At 39.5% G+C, this 26,259-nt stretch overlaps 2 protein-coding genes and 2 long non-coding RNA genes across 15 annotated transcripts; 2 read left to right on the forward strand and 2 right to left on the reverse strand.

The window, feature by feature from the left end:
• Positions 1-5,145: 5,145 nt before the first annotated feature.
• On the reverse strand, positions 5,146-9,751 carry LOC136237971 (uncharacterized). Of its 12 annotated transcripts, none has more exons than XM_066028263.1 (14): positions 9,628-9,751; positions 8,262-8,368; positions 7,942-8,130; positions 7,580-7,891; positions 7,409-7,524; positions 6,870-7,357; positions 6,796-6,823; positions 6,613-6,748; positions 6,356-6,544; positions 6,233-6,299; positions 5,577-5,731; positions 5,451-5,529; positions 5,349-5,396; positions 5,146-5,292 (listed from the first exon to the last, which is right to left on the reverse strand). In XM_066028263.1, exons 3-6 carry the CDS (start codon positions 8,106-8,108, stop codon positions 7,197-7,199), a joined length of 756 nt encoding a protein of 251 aa, XP_065884335.1. In that variant the 5' UTR covers positions 8,109-8,130; positions 8,262-8,368; positions 9,628-9,751; the 3' UTR covers positions 5,146-5,292; positions 5,349-5,396; positions 5,451-5,529; positions 5,577-5,731; positions 6,233-6,299; positions 6,356-6,544; positions 6,613-6,748; positions 6,796-6,823; positions 6,870-7,196. The 12 variants fall into 12 exon arrangements, with proteins under 12 accessions (XP_065884335.1, XP_065884334.1, XP_065884333.1 ...); XM_066028262.1 differs by having other exon boundaries at positions 5,577-6,181; XM_066028261.1 differs by having other exon boundaries at positions 6,233-6,302.
• LOC136237974 (uncharacterized) lies at positions 8,349-9,116 on the forward strand. Its single transcript, XR_010692687.1, has 2 exons — positions 8,349-8,708; positions 8,838-9,116. It is a non-coding gene; the product is annotated as an uncharacterized lncRNA (long non-coding RNA).
• Positions 9,742-20,760, reverse strand: LOC136237721 (uncharacterized). The gene is made up of 14 exons (XM_066027934.1): positions 20,274-20,760; positions 19,965-20,150; positions 19,780-19,911; positions 19,635-19,730; positions 19,477-19,525; positions 14,667-14,714; positions 14,569-14,623; positions 14,274-14,471; positions 13,498-13,579; positions 12,418-12,445; positions 12,185-12,337; positions 12,084-12,144; positions 10,710-10,947; positions 9,742-9,889 (listed from the first exon to the last, which is right to left on the reverse strand). Coding segments are annotated over exons 9-14 (630 nt in total). The 5' UTR covers positions 13,500-13,579; positions 14,274-14,471; positions 14,569-14,623; positions 14,667-14,714; positions 19,477-19,525; positions 19,635-19,730; positions 19,780-19,911; positions 19,965-20,150; positions 20,274-20,760.
• Positions 20,761-22,035: 1,275 nt separating this feature from the next.
• Positions 22,036-23,995, forward strand: LOC136237973 (uncharacterized). The gene is made up of 6 exons (XR_010692685.1): positions 22,036-22,423; positions 22,478-22,598; positions 22,676-22,972; positions 23,261-23,500; positions 23,548-23,670; positions 23,718-23,995. It is a non-coding gene; the product is annotated as an uncharacterized lncRNA (long non-coding RNA).
• Positions 23,996-26,259: the final 2,264 nt, after the last annotated feature.

The following is a 26,259-nucleotide window of genomic DNA, read 5'->3' on the forward strand; positions in this document are numbered from 1 at the left end:
ATACTCCGCCAGTATCCGCTTACTGCTGAGGACGAATTTCCTGACTTTGACATTGGTTAAGTTAAGTAACTTGGCCGGCCGCTAAGGCGGCAAGCGCGGGCGGGTGACCCTTCTCGGCCACCATAGTCACGACCACCGTCAGACTCGTGTCACAACTGAAATGTGTTAAATGTCACCATATAGCTAGCTATTGTAGCTACAATCTATGCCGGCATATGATTGCGCTATCAATTGTAATATTTAAGTAACTTCCACTCAGCTTATGCTGATTTTCAGTGGAGCCCTGATAACTACATATACACTGTTAAAATGAAGAGTAACCACAACTCTCAAGGAGTTCCCAGTGTAGGGAGGATTTAACACCCCTGGAGAGTAACCATTACTCTAAAGGAGTAACTGGGGAGTAGCACATGCTCTGAAGGTGGTGTCACTGACTCTTCAGAGTAATGGTTATTCTCTTCAGAGTATTGGTTACTCTCCATGGGGTGTTAAATCCTCCCTACACTGGGAACTCTTCAGAGTGGTGGTTACTCTTTATTTTTAACAGTGTACACCAACACAAATACACAATACTCCAGCAAGTAATATAGCTACACTCAGAAGTAGCTATAATCATAGATAATTAAACTAAAAATTGCTAGTTAAAAGATGGGATGGCCTATGCAACAAACTGCTCCGTAAAATTGTTATGCATACATCAAAGGACTGGCCTTGTCTGTCGCATGTGGGGTGTTTTGATCATTCCTGCTGTGTCAATGTTCCCAACAAATTAAACTCAACTGAGTCAGTAGCTCTCACAGTATATTAGCGTTATAGCATACCACTGAATGCTGAAGGTCTGTAGGACACCTGCATGCAGCTGGTCCTAGTGAAATATTAATAAGTTCATTAAGTTGCAATGTTTATGGTCTCAGTCATGATCTATACTATTAAGTCACAACTGACCTACTATGTAGATCAGATTTGTGGTCACGTGTGTGTACAAGGACATATTTATTTTATTTATTTACTAAGGCTCTACAGCACAAGTGCTAAAGGTCTGTAGGACACCTGCATGGTCCTACAGCCTGTTTAAAGTTGTTGCATAAAGTGTGTTTGAAAAGGTGAAGAAAGGAGAAAAATCCATGACTGGCCAGACCTGAACCTGCAGCCATCCGATTAACGCTCAAGGATTCACATAGTTAATTACATGCATGCATGTTTGTTTCATTCTGTATATAGCTACTTAGGAGTATAGGTTGAGAATGTCTGAACCATCGTAATGTCATGTGGCTGAAATGTGCTGTGTAGAAAAACGATCCCCACATTGTGAAAGTGATTATTTAACGATGCCTATTAACTGAACTATGCAATGTTGACTCACTCAATTATTTTTCCTTCCAAAAAAACGCTTAGCCAAACTAAACTTGCCTTTTGGAAAACTGCAGTACATACAATGCAGTCTTCATGGACTTACCAGTATCCTCCTTTGTGTCCTATTCATCTTTGCTGACAGGGAAAAGTGTCGATTTAGCAGTAGCACATGATAGTTTCCCTTCATAACAGAAACCATCCATATTTTCCAATGTAGCTACCATGGGCATAGCAAGATATTTTTAGATGGGGGGGGGGGGGGCTCTAGTTTGGTGTTGAAGAGCAAAAAAGCATAAAAAGTCAACACCTGCTAAGAATGGCTGCCCTTCACTAAATAATATAGATTGTGTCACTGATAGAGCACATAAAAATCCTTATTCAAAACTTCACAGTTTGCCACCACAGGTTCTCTGATTACTGTGACTGCTTTATTACAGTAACTTACTGTTCTATTAGAGTATCTTGATTTTTTGAATATACAATCAGATAATCGCAAGGGGGCTCCAGCCCCACTTTCCTTCCTGGGTTGCTACATCTATGGTGGCTACTGTGATTGCAGAGGTCCTTTCTGAACAATTCTTGATTCAAAATGGGTTGAACATAGCTGATAACGCAATAGATACTTGACGATAATTGATTGCTGGAGTGCAGTGCCATTTCTTTCTTTTGATGGGTTCACCAGTGATATTTTACACAAAAAAAATCTAGAGTAGGGACTATAGCACATTGATAAAAGTAATGAAACAAGCTGGAGAAGTGCACAATTATTAAATCAAAGTAATGCAATATAAAGTCAGCCATAGACTGGTTTTGAGACCTTATAAGGTAAAAAAAGGAGTGAAGTCCACATGAAAACAGCCAAGCTGTGAAAAAATGTTGCAGCCTTTATAAGTAAAAAAGTTGTGAAATCAAAGGTGGTGACAAAAAAAGGCTGTAATGATGTTAATAAAAAAATAAATTTTAAATAATGGCTGTCACTATGCATTATTAAAATTTATTTTTGTCAACATCATTTCAGCCATTTCTTTTGATTTCACAACTTTCACTTATAAAGGCCATGCCATTGTTTCACAACTTGAGTATAGAAATCACTCTTTTTGTATGCACAAATCCCCAAAACCAGCTGCAGCCAGGTTTGGTGCTTGCTTTTACCTGTCTTGTTTCTTTTTCTACAAAAGTAAAATAGTGGACAAAGTATGCAGAAGTCTAAATTTTACAGGGGGGGTTCCTGAATCCCTGGAACCCCCCCTCCCTACGCCCCTGAAGACGTGCATTATTTAATGCCTGCTTCAAAATTCTTTCATTGAAGTTCAAAGTACTCTCACTAGTTGCTTTTATTTTAACAAAACAATCATCGCAAAAGCATAACCTATTGCATCATTACTTTGCCTGTGGTGTTGTATTTTGTTTTGAATTTATTAAAAAAGCACATGTAGGTCTAAGTTTAACTGTGTTCATTAAAATTAAAGAATTTTTAGAAAAAAGTAAAGAATTTTTAGAAAAAAGTAAGCTAATTAAGCTGATCCCTAGCTCCATTCTGTCATGAAATTGCATATAATATACCTATGTTACTACACAACAAATAGATGAAGCGTGCAATTGGCTGTAAACATACTCTGCATTTTCCTGTGAAACTGACATTCCAACCATGAACTTCACTGGAAAGCAAATGTATCTGGAGTTCCTGATCACTACTAATTTCAATGTAAGTGTCTTTGTCTCTGAACATCTTAGCTTTCTGGTATGTTTCCTCAATTTTCTAATTATAAGATAACAAGTATAAAAACTCAAAATAAGGAATAACAGTAAACTATCATCTGTTAGCAATCAAATACTTACCTTTTTGAAAAATTTCAAATTACAGCAGAAACAAACTTCAACATCAAAACAATCTATTTCAGCATAATTGTGTGGTAGATACTGATAAACAGCCACTTCAACAGGTATACTTTCACTCTTCTTTGCTACACATGTATGTTTAATAGGTATAGAATGAGCTCCCTATTCCACATTGACCTTTGTATCAGAAGATTCAAACAGTTTATGTTCATTGCTGTGGTCATTTTCCTTGTCTTCACAAGTTTCCAATACACAGATTTTAGAAACATCATCTTCTTTTGAAACAACAGCATGATGTTCAACTTCTATTTCTAGTGGCTTCTTAAAGCTGTAACTAGTTCCTATCCATACATAAGGACTAATTCGAAAACAGTCTTTTGGAAATTCATACGATCCAAACAAACTAGCAGCAACTTCAATTTCCACTGTGTAACCCTTCTCAATTGCTCCTTGAAGAACAGTCACTGTAACATTATGATCTGGGATTTCTATTTTTGCCCATAATAGCTGCATTCTTTGGTCACTAAAACTGGATCTTTCAAGGGACACTTTTCCTTGTTCTTTACTATAAAGGAGACATTACTAACAGTATTTTGTTAACTTTTTGCAAAGAAGATAGTTTAAATAGTCAGTATAAATTTTAAGTGAAAACAGCTTCGTATGCATACAGTATGTAAAAATAATACATAACATTATTTTGGTTGCTCATGTTACTTTGACTATATACCCAAAACTGCTCTACACTAAATTACTTTCATGCTTCCTTTCAACTAATTTAGTAATCCTGCTTCACAGCTTGAATCTGGATGAGGGTACCTTTCCATCATTCAATTATTACCACATAGAAAGAATCAAAGGATAGAGTTTTATGCAGGTATCTTTCCACCATATATGCATCCTATTATTTATACTTACAAAGCATAAAGCCTTAGCACTTGGCGCGCTGCGCGCTCCAAACGCTAAAGTTTTATGCTTTGTAGTTTAGGGAAATTGGATTTCGCCAAATCCAATTTTCCAAAGTTCAGCTGTTAAGCTGAATGGCCTGCCTTTTGTGGCCTCCAAGCGTTAATTGTTCCACTAATCGAAGCCACTACGTGTAGCAGACTACACTGCTCTCAGTGGCTATCAGACGAATGTTTCTATACACCATCACGATCTTTTAACAGTAGCCCGCTATAGCCATAGGCCCTCTATAATCCATTGTATAGCTAGTTACCCTCATCTACACAAGAGCTAATAGGGCCTCCACTCACATGACAGTAGCAATCAATCCATCTTTTAGGTAATGAGAGTTCATGGGGCTTCCCTTGTACATGTAGCTATATGTCACAGGCTTTGCAGAGTAAAGCTAGCTAGCTTGATATGCTAGCTATAGGCATCAGCATAACTTGTACAACATCTCCTATTCAGCCTCCAGACAACAGGCCCCAGAGGGGATCCCAGAACAGTCAGTGTTCAGTCATGGTAATCATCATTCTGACTAAACCTTATAATCAGTGGCCCATCTAGGGGATGGGGGACACTTCCTTCCCTTTTTCTTCCATAAAAAAATTCACAAAAGATCGATATACTCTAATAGAGCAGTCAGTAAAAGATTGTAGTAAAGGATTGTAGTATTCTTATCTATGGTCACACTGTGTAATCATCAATATCATAGACAGTAACTATGTCACTATCAAGTACTCCAGATCTCCACACTTTTTGTTTCTTACTTACTGTCAATGGTTTGATTTATTTTTACAGGCTGGATTAGTTGCCGTTGCCACCATTCCCAAGCGCAATGTGTTACAGTGCTGGACAGCTGGAAATACCACCAATCAAACAAGCTAAGGCCACCAGACTCAAGTGACATAGGCGAGATCAATATCAAGACCCTATATAACCCCTCAAGCACATCAGGTCATAAGATAGTAACATACAACGAGCATGCACGTGTTTAGAACATCCACAAGCTTACGAATATCAAATTAATACCATTATCAACACATTCAACATAATACACAGTGATATTCCAGTCCAGAAAATTATGAGATGTCGATCATCCTGGACTTAATCCCCCCCACAGTACGAGGAGATTATTACATCATCTTCAATACGTACCTAATAAAGATGGAAATAAGGTGATCCCTGCAATGTACAGAGAACATGCATCCTACTTTGTTTAAAAAGTTGCCTAAGGGTCACAATTGCAATGTGTCACCAGGCTAACAAAAATCAAAGGATGCATAGAACGACAGATTTTGTTAACAAATGCTTACCCCTTCATTGAAGTTTTGGAATGGTTCCAACATATCTCTGTTGATATGAAACATTTCTGGCTAACTCTGCACCCTGTAGCTATGGGAACACGCAACATGTTTTGTTCTAAATGATGCTCAACTTACTGCATCCACAAAGTACAGTCCTGGTTCAATTGTAAGACACATGTCCTCCTTAAGTATACTCGTTCAGTTCTAAGACTTGTCAGGTCCCGTACACTGAGACGTTCACGTAATGCTGACATTGGTAAGTGGATTCCTACAGACTTTATGAAGTTCAACTACAGAAAAGTAGCAAAACACATGTACAGGTGGTCTCTACATTAAAAGGATCAAGGTCCTTGAAAGTACTGCCGTATTCTTCTTTCAAACAAATCTTACTTGGCATAAACCGGTAAGCCCCACTAGGAATCAAATCTAGGGGAACTACTTGAATGTTTGGTACAATTAATTAATTCACAATTCAAAGTGACTGCTTTATTAGAGTAGATTGCACAGGTTGCACATAACTGTAGTTAATGTAAGGATATTATGGAGATATAGTGATCAGGATGCAGAGGGTTGATGTTATATTATAAAGCGAATTCCATGAAATTTTTGCGACCAGATTCCAGTCCACCTTTTGTGAAGTTAAACCAAAAATAGTGACACACCACTACTACTAGTAATAAGCATACACTGAATATTTTTTGGTATATATTGTCATTAAAAACTTGTTCCACCACTGCTCCCTAATATATAATAGTATACTCCATTCATGTACAAACAAATCGTACACTTACATTCAGAAAGTCCACTCCTGCAGCACCATGATGGGTTACACTGTCCTTCATTGTGATCACTGGGCGCCTACTGGAAGTAGTCAGTCCACTGAATTATCTTATGCACAGATCATCATGGCAAACCTTCTCATTGTTAGTCTGTTTCCTACTGCCGCTGCCGCTGCTGCCGCTACTGCTGCTGCTGCTGCTGTTCTCTCTCCCTCTGGGCAACTCGGTTCGCCTTCTGTTGTGCCCTCCACTCAGCAACTGGCACTTGCCCTGGTAGGTTTGGGCAGTACCAGTTCCCATAATACTGGGTGTGCCCACTATGCACTAAAATAGAACAATCAGGACATATAGTGTCTAGTTTGTAATTACCACTCAAAGGCTGGTGGCATTACCTGCAATCATGTTGTTTATGCTTTTTGTGTTGGCGTGGTGGAGGAAGAGGTCCCTCCAGTCCAGCAGCAGCAGCTTCTTCCATCCTTCTCTTCAGTGCTCGCTTACGGTGCCAAATGGCGGTATGACACACAGTTCCTAAAACATGACATACACAAAATTGACGTACACAAGGTTTAACATACCTGTCTCCACTTTCTGTTCTTGGAATCCCTGCAAATTATACAATAATTGTTATGACTATACTACTAAGGATTACCAGCTCGCTGCTTGTGTGTCACTGTTAGTGGGGCTGCCAATTCCGGTGGTACTACTGTGCACTGGACCCGAGAACCCACATGAGTACCAGTGCCGGCAACAGCTCTGATCCTAGCCTGTCCAGATGTGTCGTCCGGCTCGGAGAATTGATGGTGTGGTGCTGGAGGGGCAGGAGGGGAAGGTGGCTGGTTATTTGCTGGAAGATTCTCCTGTGCACAGAGTGGTGGAGCTACCATCTCTAGACCCTGCATTCTAGCCAGGATCTCCTTCCTCCTCTCCTTGTTCTTGTACCATTTTTGCTATCAATAAAAGAATCAAAACTTCAGCCTTATCGAATAGAGTGAGTAACCAAAGTGGTCTGATTAATAGCATACAATGCAAGGTTGGTCCCCTCCAGCAGGTCTAGGGAATTGTACAGCCGAGCCCGGATGGCAGTGTAATCCTGCAAAATTAGTTTCCATTTGGACAGGTAGGCTCTTTTCTGTCCGCCTACATGGAATGTGTCAGTACAGTATAACAATATTATATTCATGACCATACCGGCACCGCTGGTCCTTGTTGACACATTATGCCTAGTGCACAGTAGTAAGCAGATTGCTTCCACAACACGGCTCTTTAATGGAGACAATGGCACAGAGACTCCAGCGAGAATGCATCTGTGGTAACACATACTAGAGTATCGTTTACTACCACTTAAGTACGTCAGTATACCTCCTCATTTGCTCTGTGGTCGTGTGACCTGTCCTCTTCTGACCACAGAAGTGACCCCTCAAATTCAATGGCTGAGACTTAAGGAGCACTTCTGTAGCCCTCTTATCATAAGGATCCAGGTCATCCCAGAGAGCCTTGATCTTCTGGACCTCTTCATTTGATACAGTTGTGCCTCTTGCACATCGAAACACTGGCAGCTCTACCCCACCCTTCTTGATGTGTCCTGTTACAGTATACAGGGCCACGCTTGGAGGATCCTGAATACACGGGATGTGCTTCTTCTCCTCATTCCAGATGGGGACCATCTGTTTACTGAATGAAGTACACAAAATGAACTTTGGATAAATCAGGGATACATGTACCTGAAAACATGAACACCGAGTGAATCAGTTGCAGGGGTAAACTGCAGCAGCAAAGCCTCTATGTTCTTGAAGGTCTCGTCTGCTCCACGAGTCCTTCTCCGGCAGTGTCTTGACAACTCATTAGTTGTGATGGCCTTCTGTATGGCACTCATGGAAGGAGTGCTCATGCCTTGTTGTTGCAGACACCCCCTAGGTAAACAACACCATCTTACATTACATTGGCCCATGTCAAGTCAGTCCCCAACATTGCTAAGGTGCACTTCATACCTCCATAAAAAGGCCTTGCCCAAACCCACCAAGCACACAATTCACCACTTTACCTGTGCCTCCACTTCAACTGACAATCTGTTGGATTTGGTAACCAATAGTTCACCTAGCAACTGAATTGACAGTATGATGGTCTTCTTGGTAACTTTACTGAGAGTGCCTGGAATAAGAACAGGTAACCAACAATAATCACCAAACAGTAAGTACAGTGTGAACCTGCTCAACAGGTTTGTGTGTTCATAGATATAGCAGAAACTTTAAGGGTGCTCGCTGATATTTGAAGCCGTTTAAGTGCCAGCCCAGAAACCACATGCGGCTATTACATCATAATTGGCATTACTACGCATACTTGTAGTATCCGTGTTAAGTGGACATGTTTTGCACCAGAGAACACGAGGAAGAATAGCTCGAAGAATAGCATGTTATTTCGCTTTAGAATCGTCACTGAAGTGTTAGCAAATGATTGTCTGATGGATCAACAGTTATGAATTAATTTAAAAGTAAGTGTTATTTAAGGCAACAAGTGTGAACGCACTTTTCGCTTGTAGGCAACATGCGTTCGTGCCTTGTTTTCTCGAGTGATAGGGTATGCTGGTAGTTAGTATTGTAATTGTAAGCTGCTTATGTAGGGGACAATGTTACCAGCTGGAATCACAAGGCGTTACAAGCTGATGATGATGGCGTGCCTAGCGTAACCTATCCAAGAGCGACTTGGAGACTCCAGGCGGAGCAAGAAGCTGTTCCTGTGTGTGAAGAAGAGAAAACAGAGCTTTTTGTGTTTAGAACAGCGTTTATGACATGTTATTTTGAAAAGTTGGTGATTGCGGTCAATAGGAATTTGTGTGGTTATTGTATCAATAATGTTGGGCGCACGCAATCTTTACACATGTTTACTAAAAATAAAACTAGTTTTTAAGTGATACCCGTGAAGGCTTCAAAGTTTGTAGGGAGATTCGCTGATAAATTCTCCAGAGGTCTATGTTTAGATTTTGTCCGTAGCGTTATGGCTTCATGAGTTACGGCACCGAGAACATGAGGTTTTGAATGGTGTAGCACACTTTTAGTACTAACTTAAGTTCTATGTACGCTGTGTACTAATACTAAACATAGAGTTGTGAGTTATAAGCTGAAGTTTGTTCAACGTGGTTTCCATTGCGCTACTGCGAAAAATGGAGGACTAGTTTCGATTTAAGCGCTTCATAAAGAACTACGCATAGTTATAAAATGGTATAGGCTAGAAGAATTCTGTTTGGTTTGTGTTGAAGAGAAAGAGAAGCACTTCCAACGCAAGTAGCATATGGATTCATTTTATACATTATGTGAGTATTAGCAACAATACAAAAAATGCATGTTGTATGGCTTCAAATAGCCGCGAGCACCCTTAATAACTACAAAATGTACTCAGATCATACAACACACCTTGGCAACTACTGGTAGCTATACTCTTGAAGTGCATGAACCATTTCTTGATGTCAGCAAACTCCATCAGTCCAGGGAAATTTGAGAAAAGCATTTTAAGGAAAATCATAAAACCTAATAGCTCACCAATCGCTTGTCTCTGGCAGTGGCCGTCTCCTCTTCAAGCTGACTGGAGTGTGAAAGGATGTTGAGTTGATGGTATAGAACAGCTAGTAGAAACTGGATTACTTCAGTTGTTGACTTCAACACATCAAGTCTTTCCCTGTAATATGGAACAAGTGTTGAAAAGCAGCTCTGCAGCCCGACACTTCTTCAAGCTCTTGTAAAGGAGCTTGACCATAAGCACAAGCACTTGAAGCATGCCAATGCATTACAGTGTTAACTCCAAGTGTTGTAGTGCTTGCCTAGTGGGTGCATGTGGGGCTGCACAAACACCATTACTATCGATGACTTTCTATACCATATTTTTATAAGGAAGTACAGTAGAAGGTCATAAAACCTATCATCTACTGTTTTATAGTGCAACGAAATTATCTGATTGTTGTGGTATTCACGTACTGCTTTTATATGAACATTTCCTTTGTGAGATAAGTGGATTTAAACTTTGAACCCGGGTAGAAATGATACTTCAATTATGCAAACGTTCTGGAACCAGAACTCTTAAAAATCTGAAATAGTGTGTAAAAAGCATAAATATCTTAATAAAACAATTACTTGCTCTAATGTATATATAGAACCTTCAACTACTCTAATAGAACAATCATTTTGGAGTTCGGCTGGACGGAATTCTGGATAACTGCAATTACACTGTACGTGGAAATAATCGTTTGAGTCCTACAATGTACAGGCAGGTGTATATATTCATCAATCAGATGGCTACCACTTAGCATACAATAACACACTTGTCAAATTGCAGTACAAGTCTCATGTCAGGAACACTATACGACATTCACTGGGTATTGATGCTACAAGTTCTTAAGGCACACACATGCACACACAACACACTACACTATACCATAAATGCACACAAACTACACTTCGTGTAGGCACCAAAAAGACATAGTCACACTTATTTCACTGACCCAGTTCTCACAGCAATAAGTTGCAGCAGTTGAGAACAGCTGAGGACCACTCTCTCGTTGAGCACATATTTGTTCTTTTCGTCATCATTAGCTGCCACCAATTGAGCCTGCTGGCTAGACAGGAGGTTGCCTAGCAACCCTAAAATTCCAGAGTTGATGAACAGCTGAAGGTCAGTTGGCTCATGAAAAAACGATAACTGAGATAACCCCAATAGAAGGTACTTGTTGTTTATAGCTCCTGGAAAAAAAGAACGCAATTGTGCTTTACACCAGTTGAGGCAAAGTTATAGCATAGAGGCTTTGCACTTTTAGCTGCTTTTGAGGCTTATCTAATATTGCAGGGATGTTCCCACAATGGTTAGCAGTAGTTAGCTATGACTAGCACTCAGAAAAAATAGCCACTACCTCACCTGTCAAGCTTAAGGACCCACACATTTTATCCTACACTCTTGTCTCTTATAACCGCCACAATTCTAAAGCTAGGTACATCCCTGTTATTGCATCCTAGCATAATGTGGACAGTTTGTTTCACTGCATACACACATAACACAAACAACACACAGGTCACACAGGAAACAATTCCATACCAAACTTAGAGCCATCACTGTACAAATTGATGTTTTGTTTGTTCCTACTGCCTAATGCTATGATTCCAAAGTAACTCAACATATTAGGCTGAAATTTTGGCAGTCCATTCTTTGGTCCTTGTAGATAATAGGGAAACAATAAAAGCAAATTTGGAAAAGGTGCAAATAGGCTGGTTTTTGCTGAGATGATATTGTTTCTTTATTGTAGGAGTATAGTAAAAGTTGTTGTATGGTGAAATTTTAGTTGGTAACAGGTGGACATAAAATCACTGAAATACAGGTGCATGTACCAAAGCAGACTTGATATCTTTGTACTATTGATCAATTAATGAATCATTGTTACATGTGATATTTTGCAGTTTGGTACACACACACACTGATACTCCATTGATTTATGTCCACCTACAACCAACTAAAACTTCACCATTCAATAAATTTTGTTATAAACCTTCAATAAAGATATGATGAGCATCAAGATGAATACATACACTCTAATTGCTTGTAAAATTGCATGGCCATTAGACATAGAGATGTACTGTCATAGTGTGTGAAGCAAGCATGCATGGTGGGACGTATAACACAATGTGACTAAGGTATTGACTGGAAAAATGCAGAAGTATAAAACTATAACTACAACTACAAGAAAAAATACAACTTCACACAACTACAACTACAAGAAAAAAAATGATATAGTTTTCACATCCATAAAATCTGAGTTGTCTCATGCATATATGCACACACGCACCTACACAATACACACTCTTTATCATACTTCGAGGTTACAAACCTGAAAGCACTTGAAAAAGTCCGATCCAACTGTTCTTCAAATCCGGCATCACACATAGAGCCTATAATTGCTATTATGCAATACTACCTTTACTTACTAACCTGGCCTGATAGAACAGCGTCAGTCTTCAAAAGAGACTGAATTGTTTCCAAGATTGGTATATGCATCAGACAATCTTGTTCCGTAATGCATTGTCTCTGAGCACCACAACCTTTCCACACACGGCGATCGCCAAGGAAAACCGTTAAATGCTCCTGCAAGATAAACACGTTTATAATAAGGGACGATGATTAGTATAATTATTACAATTAGATTAAAGTGTTCCTTGCAATACCTGACTTGATGATACGGTGTTTCTAATCCTAAAAACAAATGTTCATGATGCTCAAAACATTCTTATAGGCCTTCAAAACTGGTGAAATCAGCTTGATGCAACAGTTTATAAACCTAAAATATAACACAAGTATGCACAGCTATATCATTCAAGATTAAAGTTATGGTACCTCCGATATGGTAGTTATGGTAGCTAGACACAGGAGGACGTACAAGAAAGGCTATGCCTGTATACGGTGCTTGCTATGACATAATGAGCCTAACCTATCTGTACATTAAATGAAACCAAACAATATTCACAGCCAAGCCTTTCCTCTGTACTTTCTACTTCCCTTAGTAAGTCGCCATTTATCACACACATTTCAACAAGCACTTATAATCCCTCAACACAACAACACAAACTTCCAGTTTAGAATACACAATAGTCTTTGGTCTCTTTACACCAGCACACCATGAGCTATCAGCAAAACCACATACCCTATCATTTCCCACTTCTTAAACACCGGTATATACATATTATATCAAACAGCAGTACTTCACTCATTGACCAATTCTTTTGAACAGTTCACATATTCCAACGAATTGCTGGGAATTAACCCTGTAATTTTGAGTTTTCCATGGGATACCCAAATACCTGATAACAACCTGTGACATTTTAAACTCTCTATAAAGGCCATCGTACAATTAACCTCTCTATAAAGGACACTATACACACACATACATACATACATACATCATTACAAAGGATACTGCACAGTTAACCTCTCTATAAAGGCCGTTGTACAATTAACCTCTCTATAAAGGACACTGTACATTTTAAACAAGGCCATCGTACAATTAACCTCTCTATAAAGGACACTATACACACATACATACATACATACACCATTACAAAGGATACTGCACATTTAACCTCTCTATAAAGGACGCTGCACATTTAACCTCTCTATAAAGACACTACACATTTAACCTCACTATAAAGGACACTGTACATTTTAAACTCTCTATAAAGGTCATCATACATTTAACCTCTCTATAAAGGACACTGTACACACACATACATACATACATACATACATACATCAGGAGCTCAGGTCATCCATGATGGATCGATGGAACTGATACCTTGGTTCATCACCGAGTTCACGAACAACAATGCTATCCTGTAAGGTACAATTAAGGAGGTGTAGTACTATGCAGCACCATGGATGTTACTGTACTGTATTTTCTAATTACAAGATTTTAATAAATGAATATGTGCCATTAAATTTTGTAAACATGCTTATAATGCATATATGATATGTGTGGCCCTGTACTGAATCATACAGGAGGTTCACACACAAATGTATTTGTGCAGATTAGACAATGTTCAATAGTGTGCTATCAACACCTTCCCAGATACTTGTGTTTGCATATCACCACTTTAAGGGTCTCTTTTAGTGAAACATTTGGAGCTGTATCATACCTCTTGCAGCACGGGGAAAAGAGTGCAGATTTAATTCTATTGTATGCTACCAAAACCCAGACTAGGGTCTGGTTACACAGAAATAACTAAATTTTGTAAAATCACTATATACACGTACAGCACATTCAACATTCACAACTGTAACTGGCGTGTTAACCACCACAGAGGGGTTTATTAAGAGTGGGGTTTATTTATTTATTATTAAGTGTGTATTTACATATGTAGGTGTGCATATACACAGGTACGAATGGTACACACAAATGACTGAGTGAACACTTCCATATGCTCACACAAACATACAAACACACACAACACATGCACAATAATAAAGCAATGTATGTAAGCTAAGTCTCCACGATGTAACATACACCAATAAAAAACTGCACACTCACAAGTTCTCCTTGTTCTCCATCTTCAACGTCATCTCTATCATCACCAGGTTCCAGAGGGGTAGCCGGCAGTTCCAGTAAGTCCTGATGCTCCCTTCCCTCCAGGCAAGCCAGCTGGGCCTGGGAGCCCTCAGTTCCCTGCCGTGAATTGTTTCATAAACAATTCTTATAGCATTTCTGACCAAATGATCATGGGCTTTCCTAATGGTGTGAAATTACAAATAATTTTGCTCTTAATGAAGAATCAGAAACAAAGGCAACATGGCACACACTATACAAACAATAAAAGATGACTCACTTGTGCTCCAGTAGCATCAGTTGGTTCAAGGTTGCCATCCTTACCCTGAGTATGACTAAAACAGGACTAATGACATAGTGAAATTACTGGAGACATACATTAGGGCCAGGGTCTATGCCACTCTCTCCAACTTCACCAAGTAAACCCTATAAATTAAAAAAAATATATATATAACAAACATACATACAAGTACTACAAGTACATACATACAAGGAATTTTAAAGCTAAAGCTTCATGGAAACTATTTAAAAAAATAAATTCAGCAGAAAGAAATAAAAGCGAAACAAATTCAAACTATCTATGACATTGTCACACAACCAACACCTTCATCATTGTCCTGGTTACTCGCACGACGGTGCAGACGTGCAACGATCACGTGCATGCAGTGAAACACGTGCTATCGACAGTGCACTATTTGGAGATGATTGAGCGAAATTAAGGCCCTGAAGTGTTGTTACGGACATTAAATTTGTATTTGCGAAAATTCTCAGCCAAAAAGGAAAATTCGAATTCGAACTCTATCAGGTATGGCTATAAGACATTACAATACAGGGCCCGAGGAGGAAAAATTGGGTTGGTCAGGCCATTGTATATGTTGAAATTGCTACTAAAGTACTATATACATGGTGTTGCCAATGAGTTGCTGCACACTGATAGTGTGCGAAACACACAGTCCACGAGGTGTAAAGCATGAGCATTCTAGGGGGGTCTGGAGGCATGCCCCCACTAGTCTCGCGTGGCACAGACCGCTATTTTCGCGCAGGGGCTTATCGATTGAAGCTTATAATCTTCAATCGATAAGCCCCTACACAAAAATAGCGGTCTGTGCCACACGAGACTATGCCCCCACAGGAAATTTTTGAAAATTAGACACTCAGATTAGTCTCGCGCAGCCAGACCACTATTTCTCCCCACGGCGCTTATCGATTAGAGATTATAAGCGCCTGCTCGAAATAATCTCTAATCGATAAGCGCCATGGGGAGAAATAGTGGTCTGGCTGCACGAGACTACACTCAGATATGCAATTTTAGTGATATTTCACTGCTACCTAGCTATATAAATATGCTCAAGCCTATCTGCTCTTCAGACTTTCTATATTATGTATAATAGGTAGGTAATTGTAGACCTGACGTACAGGTGACGCAGTATGAAATTTGCTGTATATGACTCAGCTAGTGTACAGTCAGTAGCAATTATACAAGTTCAATGGGGTCTGGGGGTGAAACCCACAGGAGCTGCAGAATTTTTGAATTTACAGGCTTGAAAATGCCTTGAAATTGATGCTAAATTTTAAAGTAAAACTAGCTAGCAACTTACAACTTTCCCCCATCAGCATGGCAAAACAATGTTGATTAATTTATATTTGTAGTATTTACGACTAGGCAGCTACCTGTACACAGTGAATTCACACAGCTACAATAAAAAGGACAGCTACAAAAATGCAGTATACTAGACCGTCTACTATACTGGCTTGTATGCAATGAAGTAAACGGATCATCATGTAAACATACTGGTGGATAATCACGAGATAAATCACTATTCGAAAATGGTGCGATGTGGGGTGAGATTGATAGTTTGCTCATGCAGTATCTCGACAGGACGAGTGGGTAGTTGAAGAGGAGTGATTTCTACTCAAAATCTCATCCAGATGACCGCCATGTAATGTATGGGTGTACAGCTTCAAGGGGGGTGTCACCCCAATAGACACTGTACTACGATCTGCGACCGTGGTCAAAGCTAAAGGTCAATGAACAAGGCTGATTTTTCACTAAGAACAATGGTCAAGCTGTTTTCCCAGTACGGTCAAAGCTTCGCTAGTTAGTAGTGCACGAAAATATAGTGAAAATAAACAGAACCAGGTCTATGGTCAATACAAATTTTCGACTAAAGTCAACGGTCAAAATCAAAAATTGTGACTGGGCCTGCAAAAATAGGGCATGTGGGCACATGATTTTTGCCTACTTTTCCACACTTCCATCACTCATAACTTTTTATAAAACTATGCTATGGCAATACAATTTTCCGCTCTTTATCAGCATTGAATTTTACAGAATGTAAATATTCTGTTCCAGTACTGAGATATGACCTGTAGTGTGAAGGGATGTAGTTTGTGCCCACTTGCCCGGTTTTCGCAGGCCTGGTCCAAATTGATCTTCACCAAATTTGACCGCGGTCGCAGATCGTAGTACAGTGTCTATTGGAGTGACACCCCCTTGCAGCTTCCTGCTGCGGAATGAGGTGCCTTGTTTGTCACTGCCAGCTCTCCGCCCAGTGAAAGAAACCAAGAGTGACAAGCCAAGAAATGTTAACGATTATTATGAAGATTGAATTGTGATGTAGCTAAGTGTGCTGGTTTAGAATCAAAGGCACTTGCCATACACATGATAAATGCTAACTGTCAGCACACGATATGTAGAACCCACAATCATTTCTGTACAAAACGATGCGAGTGCTGTGCTGTACTGTAAGGTAATTGGAAGCATGTACGTGTAGCTTTGTGCTTTAGTTATGCTGAGAAACTATAGGTAACTACTCGTGCCATGCATTTTCAATAACATTTGTAAAATGTACGTGTAGATATGATCGTCCAGAGATAATATAGTTCGAACTGGTCAGCTAGTTGCTCCAACTCCAGATTATTGGTCCGGCTCAGGCCTGACCAACCAGACCGTCTCCTCAGGCCTTGTAATAAGTGCATAAAAGATTTTCGGTTGATTTTCAAAACAACACTAGATTCCTATTCTTTCAGCTACAGTAATTTATAACCATATCTGCTGGTTAGAGCTCCATATCTTCCGTCTTAGCTGAGATATCTCCGTTCAAAAATTTTCTTCTCATAGTCGCCCATACAAATTTTATGAACATCCCCACACTACAGCGGCCATTTTATGTTTGTGACGTAAATTCGGATAAGGCTGATTATCGCTGGTGTAAAAGTCGACGATATGATATGATTCAGCTGAGGTGAAATCAAGTAGCTACATGTAGAATCGCCAACAGTGATAATTACCTTAATTCACCAAAATTTTCCTCAACTAAAGTTTCCCTCCATAGCTATGCTATAATATAATTATGGCAAAAATATCACTGTTGGCGAATTTTTTCCAAGTGCATATGCATCATAAAAGAAGTATTTTTTTATTCATTGTCATGATTGAGTTAAAAAAAATCAAATCATTAAAAATCAAATTTTTAAATTTGTCCCCAGCTGCTGCTAGATAGCTACCGTGTATGTTCCTCCTGGAATATCATCATCTGTAAACAAACAAAAGTTATGACCCACATAAAAAATAAATAAACTTTAGAAAGAAACAAAAAATACAAATTACCCACTAAGTCTCGCGTGGCCAGACCACTATTTCAGTGCAGGAGCTTATCAATTAGAGATTATATAATCGTCCTCGCAGAAAATGGTCTGGTCCAGTTTGTATAGACAAGTCGTTCACAGAATCAACAACGTGGTGTTGGGTGTTTATTGGGGCCACGTCATCCCAATGGTCACTACATCATTGGCCTACCCGTTTGTATGCCATATATGGATAATTGTGAATGTCAGATGACGTACAGTACCTATGATCAGCACTCCAAGTGTTGACAAAGGTGCTGAGGCCGACTTGCCTATACGAACTGGACCAGACTCTTTTCTGCGCGGGCGCTTATAATCTCTAATCTATAAGCCCCTGCACTGAAATAGCAGTCTGGCTACGTGAGACTATTACCCACTATTGCTCTGCAATATATTGGTAATACCGTTAGTGTGATAAGGTATCATAACCAATGATCATACCGTGACAGCATTTTGATACATGATAAATTAAAACACTGTTATATTTATGAATACCATTTTAGGATTGCTTTTAACCCAGCAATTGGTGTTTAGTTATCCAATTTGTTCATGTTTTAGCAGACACGCCTTAAACAAAAACTTGACATTTTCACATTACAACATAATTATGCTAACTTGTACTGAACCTTTATTTTTTGGGGGGGGGGGGGTTTGGGATGATACTGCGTGATATTAGGCCCAAGAAATTATGCAATATTAACAATATAAAGCTTACTATATACCGATATACAGTGATACTTTCCTGAAATTAATACCGTGTATTCAACTTTCAATACTGCTGAGCTCTAAGTATATGTTAAATCATAGCCGCGGGTGATATATGAAAAATAAAGTACGAAGCACGCGGCCTAGAACTTTATTTTTTCATATAGCACAAGCAAGGCTATGCTTTAAATGATTTATGGAACTTTCTACTCGTGTAGCTTCACCAAAACTAGAACTCGTAATTAACATACATTGCACGAACTATTAGCAGCCTGAACACACACAAACCAGTTTAACAAAGTAACTCACGTGTAGTTCACCATAGTTTGGCATGGTAGACGTTCATTGCGTCTTTTGACAGGTTTTGCTCACAACCCACAATCAATTCTATTGTGAGTCACATGGTGTGAAGTATTTCTGTGATATGTCCGTGACTTGTCCGTTCACATTAACAAGCATAACAGCAACGTTACCTTCTCCCACCCATCATCAAAGCATGTAGGTATGTCTATAAAAGCAATCCAGTGGTAGAAATCGTATTGGCTGGGGTGATTGATCACTCAATGCGGTCAGCCTTCACCGGCTTGGGTGATTAATCGTACTGGCGCGAGCCCCGTAGGCTACTAGCCTACACTAAGGCACGCGGGCAACTGTGCTTTATTGACCACAAAGAGTACTTTATTGAATGAATAAAGCATTATTTGCAGTGCAATAAAGTACTCTTTATGGTCGATGAAGCTGTTGGCCGGCTGAGAGTGTACTTTAAGAAAGTTAAAGTGCACTTTTCCCTTTGACCTCGCCCACGCAAAGTTCTATAATGTACACATATATGACATATATACACAACAACACATACCTGAGCATTGGATAGGTATAGCCTGGATGGCCTGGAGTGGTGTGGCTGTCTAAAACATAAAGATAACATACTGTCAATTTACCACAAAGGTCATTGTACAGTATTCATAACCCAACTCCTTTTGTAACATTATTCACACCTTAAAACTATTAGCTTACCACAACTCTGATAATTATCAGTGAATAGTACCAGCCACCAACTCAATTATTGTTATAGAGACTGTGCCCTGAGTAGCCACAGTGTCTCCTTTCTCACTAAAGAACTTATATGATACTTTTTCTACTACACATGGGACACACTTACTCTAGCTGATGTGGTTGAACTGGAGACTTGGGTTCGCCTGAGGAGTCGCTGTCTGTTAACACATACTGCTGTGATTGCATCAGAGGCTTGCATCCACCTGAGGAGTCACTGTCTGATAAATCATCACCATTCCTAGATAGTGATGAAGTAAATCATAATCAGCTATGTTGAAAAAATATACTAACTTTGTTTTCAACCCAGGTGGTACCATTGGAAGCTTATCATCTGGTAACTCCGACACAGAATCACTATCAGAGCTGGGAATAATCGGTGGAGAATCTAAGCAATATTCGGCATTGGATCGGTTTTCAATACTGTGATCATCAGAATCATCAGAATCAGATATTACAATCACTTTCTCCTGCGCACGCCTATTAACATTAGCAATAGTAAATAAAATGTTAGTATTCGCTGTCACCTGCCACTGGCTCGTAATATTAAAATTAACCAAGCCTAAGGGTGCAAAATATTTAAACTAGCTATAATGCACTTACCTTGCTTTAAAAGGAGAAAGTACAAAGGATAGCATAGCAGATCTAATTAAAGCGCACAGTATTTGCAACAACACGAGGCGAACCACGAGGTGAATGATTCTATTTAATGCACTACTCTATTTAGAGCACACTACGTTTTAGTACTTATTTAATGCACACCGAACTGGAATCGATTATTGTTTCTGTGGGATACAGAGTGATACTGAACATAGCTGACATAGGAAAATCGTTAGCTAGTTCTATTGTCATCAACGATCGCCAGTCCACCGCTAATGAATTCAGTGCTGGATTTCTTGGCCGGCTGCCTCAGCGATGATTCCTCAGCTGAACTGTTGCAAGGTACATTTAGAATTTATTGCATGGTTAAAAGCCTTGTAGTAAGTAGTAGTAGTAGGGTTGTTCCGCTATTCCGTATTCCGCGGAATACAGCCTCCCCTGTTCTTAGGCTGTACACAAAACAAATGATTTTCTGACCACAAAGTTGTTTGATATTTTGTTCATATTTGTAAGCCTGAGGAGAGTCATCAAGGATGGTATTATTAGGCACTTTCTGGTGTCCCAACCGTTCTGGGAACAATTCTTCAATAAAAATTTTGTGCAGCTTAATCCGACCATTTAAAAATAAACTGGTTTTCTGCAGGTAAGGTTTAGTAGGGCGAGCTATAGCAGTCTTTAAATCCTTATTAATGCACATTTCATGGGCCTCATCAAGGGCTACAGCTCGCCAATGCTGCTCAGTTAGCTTGACAGTAAATGCTCCTCTTTCCAAGCAGTTTAAAATCATTGGTGGGTAGTGTTGAATCTCACCCAGATGGTGTGGTAATATTCGGGCATAGTATTCCCTGTCAAATGCTGCAGACATGGGAGCCATTAGCTTCAAACTGGCTATGCGTAACTCCCAATCACTACTCCTTATGGCTAAATACAGAACAAAGTAACAAAAACAATCAGTGAAAACAAACTGGGCCCAAAACTTCCATGTTTTGTCATGTTCACTTATCCGTTTGACAAACTTCTTAAAGTCTTCTTCACTATGGCAGTCCTTCACCAGTTCAGAAATTCTCTGCATTACGTTCTTAGGTGAATTCTTTGTCTGTATGCCAGTAAGGAGTATGCCAGTGATATCCTTAGTGATTGTAGCCTCACTGGTTACAACATACGCATGCCACATTTCCCTGTACAAGGCCTCCCATGTTTGCAGCAAGAAATAGTGTGTACGCTTAAAGTTGGAACAGTGCTCCAATGATGTTAGTGTGGTACCATGATAGCCAGAATTATTGGCCAGCTCTCTTAGACCGACAGAGTAATATTCTTTTATTAAAATAGGCTGGTAGTTTTTCAAAATGTGCCAGTCGCCTGGAAAAATTAGAAGCTTTCTCAACAGTGTGCTATACTGTTTCTTGACTTTCATAAGTGTCGGTATGTCTTCCCGTCTCCCACTAAAACTACCCATCCATCCTGGATTCCATCAAATTTTGCCAATAGGTCTTCTGCTACCATTGACATTGTCTCTGCACAGTCAGGGTTCTCATCCAACAGTTCCATATAATGCACAGCTGATGTGCGCTGTAAATCACAGTGTCTGTTGTCATCTAGAAATACTCTAACATCACTGATAACAGCATTTGTTGGTACGATATCTGTGTGATGGTGGAAGTGCAAACCATACTTCTGGATGATGTATGAAAATAGCTTATTCTCCAAGGCATTCCTCTTATTTGCTTCATGAATATTTTCTAGAAAACTCTCGAAGGTAAGTGTTAGTTGAGGTGATGGTAGTGTATCAAAGTTGGTTTGTACAGTAGGTACTAAGCTATTAACTGTCACAGTCCTTTGCCGCTTTGGCCCATTCTTTCCTTGCTTGTGAGGAGAGTTCTCTGGTGACATTTGTCGTTGCTGCTGTCAAGTCAATTTATTGACTGTAAAAGCTGGATTACACTCTTGAATGCTAGAGGGAGGTGATTGTGGTGGGAGCGTGGTCATCTCCATGTCTGTACCTGCTGCGGCAGTGGCCATCTCTGATTCATATTGAAACTCAGGTGTTAATGGTACTCCTGGTTGTACTAGCTGCAGAGTTGTCCCATGGTAACTCCGTTGTTGGTCATGTGCACACACTTGTGCATCATATAGGGATGCAGGTGAACAATAAGGTGATCTAGTAGCCATCGAGATGAAAATTGAATTTTCCTGTCACCCTCCTCTAGGTAGACTGACTTCACCTCTTCGCTACACTGGACTCCATAGGCTTCAAGAAATACTTAGCATACCCATGGCAGGAGTACGGCCTTTTGTGACAGTAAAGACTGGGCAACGAATATTACTGAAGTAAGAATTGCATTTGTTAGTTCATCATCATTATGCCTTCTAATGGTGACCTCCCATGTTTCAATGTCATTTTCTAGCTTCTCATCTGAACCATTTAGTTGGCACTCTGTGGACTTGATTATGCTGCTATGTGTGTTGTAACAGCTTGTGCATATTCTGTCACTTGGTCCTATGACTATCTCAATGCCAGTTGCTTCTGTGAGGTACTGTGATATCAGTGTAGGATTGGGACTGTGGCGAATGAATTTTTGTCCAAGTTTTGATGTAGCTCCACAAGACGAACATCTACTCGGGGAGTTAAAGTGATTGTATACCTTGCTATAGCAAGGCGGACACAACAGAAATGGGACGTCATCAGATACCTGCACTCCAAGGTGTGTCTCCAAGGCAGTAATTGTAGCAAAAGCAGGCTTCATAAGTTTTTCATAAAATCTGTTACAACATTGTGGGTGTATACAGCCTTTAGGAGAATTGTCATTTTTCCATTTTGGTGTAAATGTGGTGTCATTATGGTGTCACTTGGCTTCTACTAAATGTTTCTTACAAGCATAGCCGTCATCCAGTGGCCATTCGCCAAGGTGTGTGTGCACAAAATACTTTTCAGCACTCCCCCAGTTTCTGTACATAGTCATTTGTTTAACATTACCTCTTTCACCACATAGGATGCAACACTTCCCACTGTCAGCTGGCTGAGAGCAAGTGGCAGATCTGTCCTGACTCAGGGAGTCCACTCCTCCTAATGACTAATGTTAAATATTGTGTATATATTACTACTATTGTATAATATGTACAGTGCTTACTACAGCTGGAGTGCACTATTTTTTTTTTATTTGAAGTTATAGCGAGAGCGCCTTCAGGAGTGTGGGAAAAGGAGAATCCCACTTCAAGTTAATGTTTACACGGTAAGTTAAACAGCCTTATTAATGTAATTGGCATATTTTCTTTGCAGTTGAGTGTACAAGTTGACAGGCACGAAGCGAAAGAATTATCATTTTTATTTGAAGTTATAGCGAGAGCGCCTTCAGGAGTGTGGGGGAAAAGGAGAATCCCACTTCAAGTTAATGTTTACACGGTAAGTTAAACAGCCTTATTAACGTATTTGGCATATTTTCTTTGCAGTTGAGTGTACAAGTTGACAGGCACGAAGCGAAAGAATTTTCGATGGTGTGGAGTGGACCCTGCCCCTACCTACCTATAGACAGTACGTATACACCTGGAGCCACCACTATACTGTACCTCTCCGTTGTCGAACATAAATACATTTATGATACTGTAATGGTACATACTGTGTGCATGTCATCAGTTTAATTGCTAATATATGTAAATGATAAGTATATAAGTTGACAAGCAACTGTGAAATTTAAATCATATTTAAAAAGAGATCATCTTGAGATGTTGTTCTTTTTGGTATTATTGTTCAACTGCCACGGAGCATTTATTGTTGGTGTTGTATACTTCCTTCCGCTCTGTTGTGAAGTAGCTATGCAACAGCGGTACCGAATCATGCACATATCACTGCTTGAATGTGAGAGTCACAGTTGAATATTGAGCACTTCATAGCACCAAAATGACCTGCTAAAATAACAAGTACCATGCTGAATTAGCACAAAGGTTGATGCTACAGTTACATAGAAAGTGTAAACTAACCACTGTTTAGTGATTTTAGCACTTGTATAGTAACAATTACATTTCAAGGAGGTTGTTAAATCAACATAATGTGTGCTAATATAACTACCCAGTTTTAACAGTGTATATCACAATTTATGTGTAAGCCATTTGTTCACTCTAGATACAGATCAATATCTCACATAATAGATACATGTGCTTAAGCTCACAAAATTGTACTTGCACATGCCATGCAGGCTTATTGCCATACAGTAATGTAAACCCCGGAAAATTGGAAGTAACCTATGACAGTCCCAGTAGCCTCTGTACGGAAAAGCAACACATCTTGATTACCAGGATACTGTTTTTATCCTAAGGTTCTATTCATTAAAGTGGTCGCTAATATTTGAAATGGATTACCACATGTTAGCATTTGACCGTAAAACAAAGTTGAGACAGTAAAATGATCCTTTCCAACATGTCATAGAGATGAAATTTAACACTTCTGGCCCTCTTCGACATGTTGGAATTAACTTTCAAACCAGCAGACAGCAAAAGTTGGCAAACGGATACAAGGGTTTGGTCTATATTCACACCTTTGAAGAAATTTCTCCTTATTTTTAATGTACTGTACATGTAATAATGACAGTTCAAAGACAACGAAATATTTTCAAGCAAAGTAAAGCCAAAACAGTTATATTAGTAGAACGGAAGGGGTCAGAAAACTTCTCATGGTCACTGTTTTGAAAGAAAAAAACTTTCATTCAGTTGATAATATACCATAATTATTTCAAATGCTTTTAGATATTTATTGCCAAGATTCGGAATTTGAGATTGGGGTTTTCCTACACTAATAGTGTGTTTTTGAAGTCAGCATCAAAGCCAAATAATCTCTAGTAAAAAGCCAGTTTGATTGTACATAATGGGAGTCAGAAAACAAGCTGATCAGACATATATACGGTCTCCATATTCTGAAAGTGATGCGTGTATAAACACTAGCCACTCTTCTCCGCTTCCATCTTTTAAACAACCAACAGCATCAACAATTGGATAACATGCTTGCATTTCATAAAATTTAAGTGTATCTTAGCCTACACTTGAATAACCAATTGAGTTACCATTGAAAAAAATGCATTAAGGAATTAAAAAAAGGACAACAGCATGCACTTGAGACCAATTCCTCCTGGTTGCATTAAAGTTGCTGTAGGGTACATCAAACCTGGAATCAGGCCACCCCTACAATCAACATTCTGATGATGAAAAGTACCGTGGCAAGCTGGTCAATTTACTGTATAGCCACTGAGCATAAACTGAATGCTATGTATTATGGCATATACCTATGTGATACTACGCTACACAACACACTTAACAAAGCCTACGACAGCCAATAGCCACTGTACTACGACCTCTGACTGAGGTCAAAGCGACAGGTCAAAGGACAAGGCCGATTTTACAAAAACAAAGGTCAACCTGTTTACTCAGCACAGTAAAAGCTTGGTGAGTAGTAGCGAACAAAAATGTAGTATAAATTTATGGAATAAAGTCAAAAGTTAAGGCAAATTTGCGTCAATGGTCAAAATCGAAATCAGTCTTGACCGGCTTTGGCTGCAGTCGCAGATCGTAGTACAGAGGCTATTAAAGTGACACTCCCTCGAGCGAACCAGCATTGGAATGCCTATGCACCATACGCAAGTCTAGTCTGGTACATCGCAGACCCTATCAGCAGGGCGCTTATCGATTGGAGATTATAAGCGATGTACCAGACTAAGGCAAGTCCTCTTGGGGCAGGACTAGTAACACACAGGAGATTGTACTGTTGAAGGTGTAGGCAGCTGAAGTCCCACCTGGTTACCCATCACAACATTCCTTTTTGACAGAACTGTATTAAAGGGCTATAGTGAAATCCTTAGAAAATTTTTTCTTTATTCCACTGGCTCAATATTAGCAAGTATGCCCGACCCCAAGTGCATGGCTTACTACTACCGTGAACACATAGGATGCGTACATGAACAAGAAACTTACCAAAAATGCCTAAATCCATCTACCGTTTGCTTCT

Source organism: Dysidea avara, chromosome 11, assembly GCF_963678975.1.
Source record: "Dysidea avara chromosome 11, odDysAvar1.4, whole genome shotgun sequence".
NCBI classification, from domain to species: Eukaryota; Metazoa; Porifera; class Demospongiae; order Dictyoceratida; family Dysideidae; genus Dysidea; species Dysidea avara.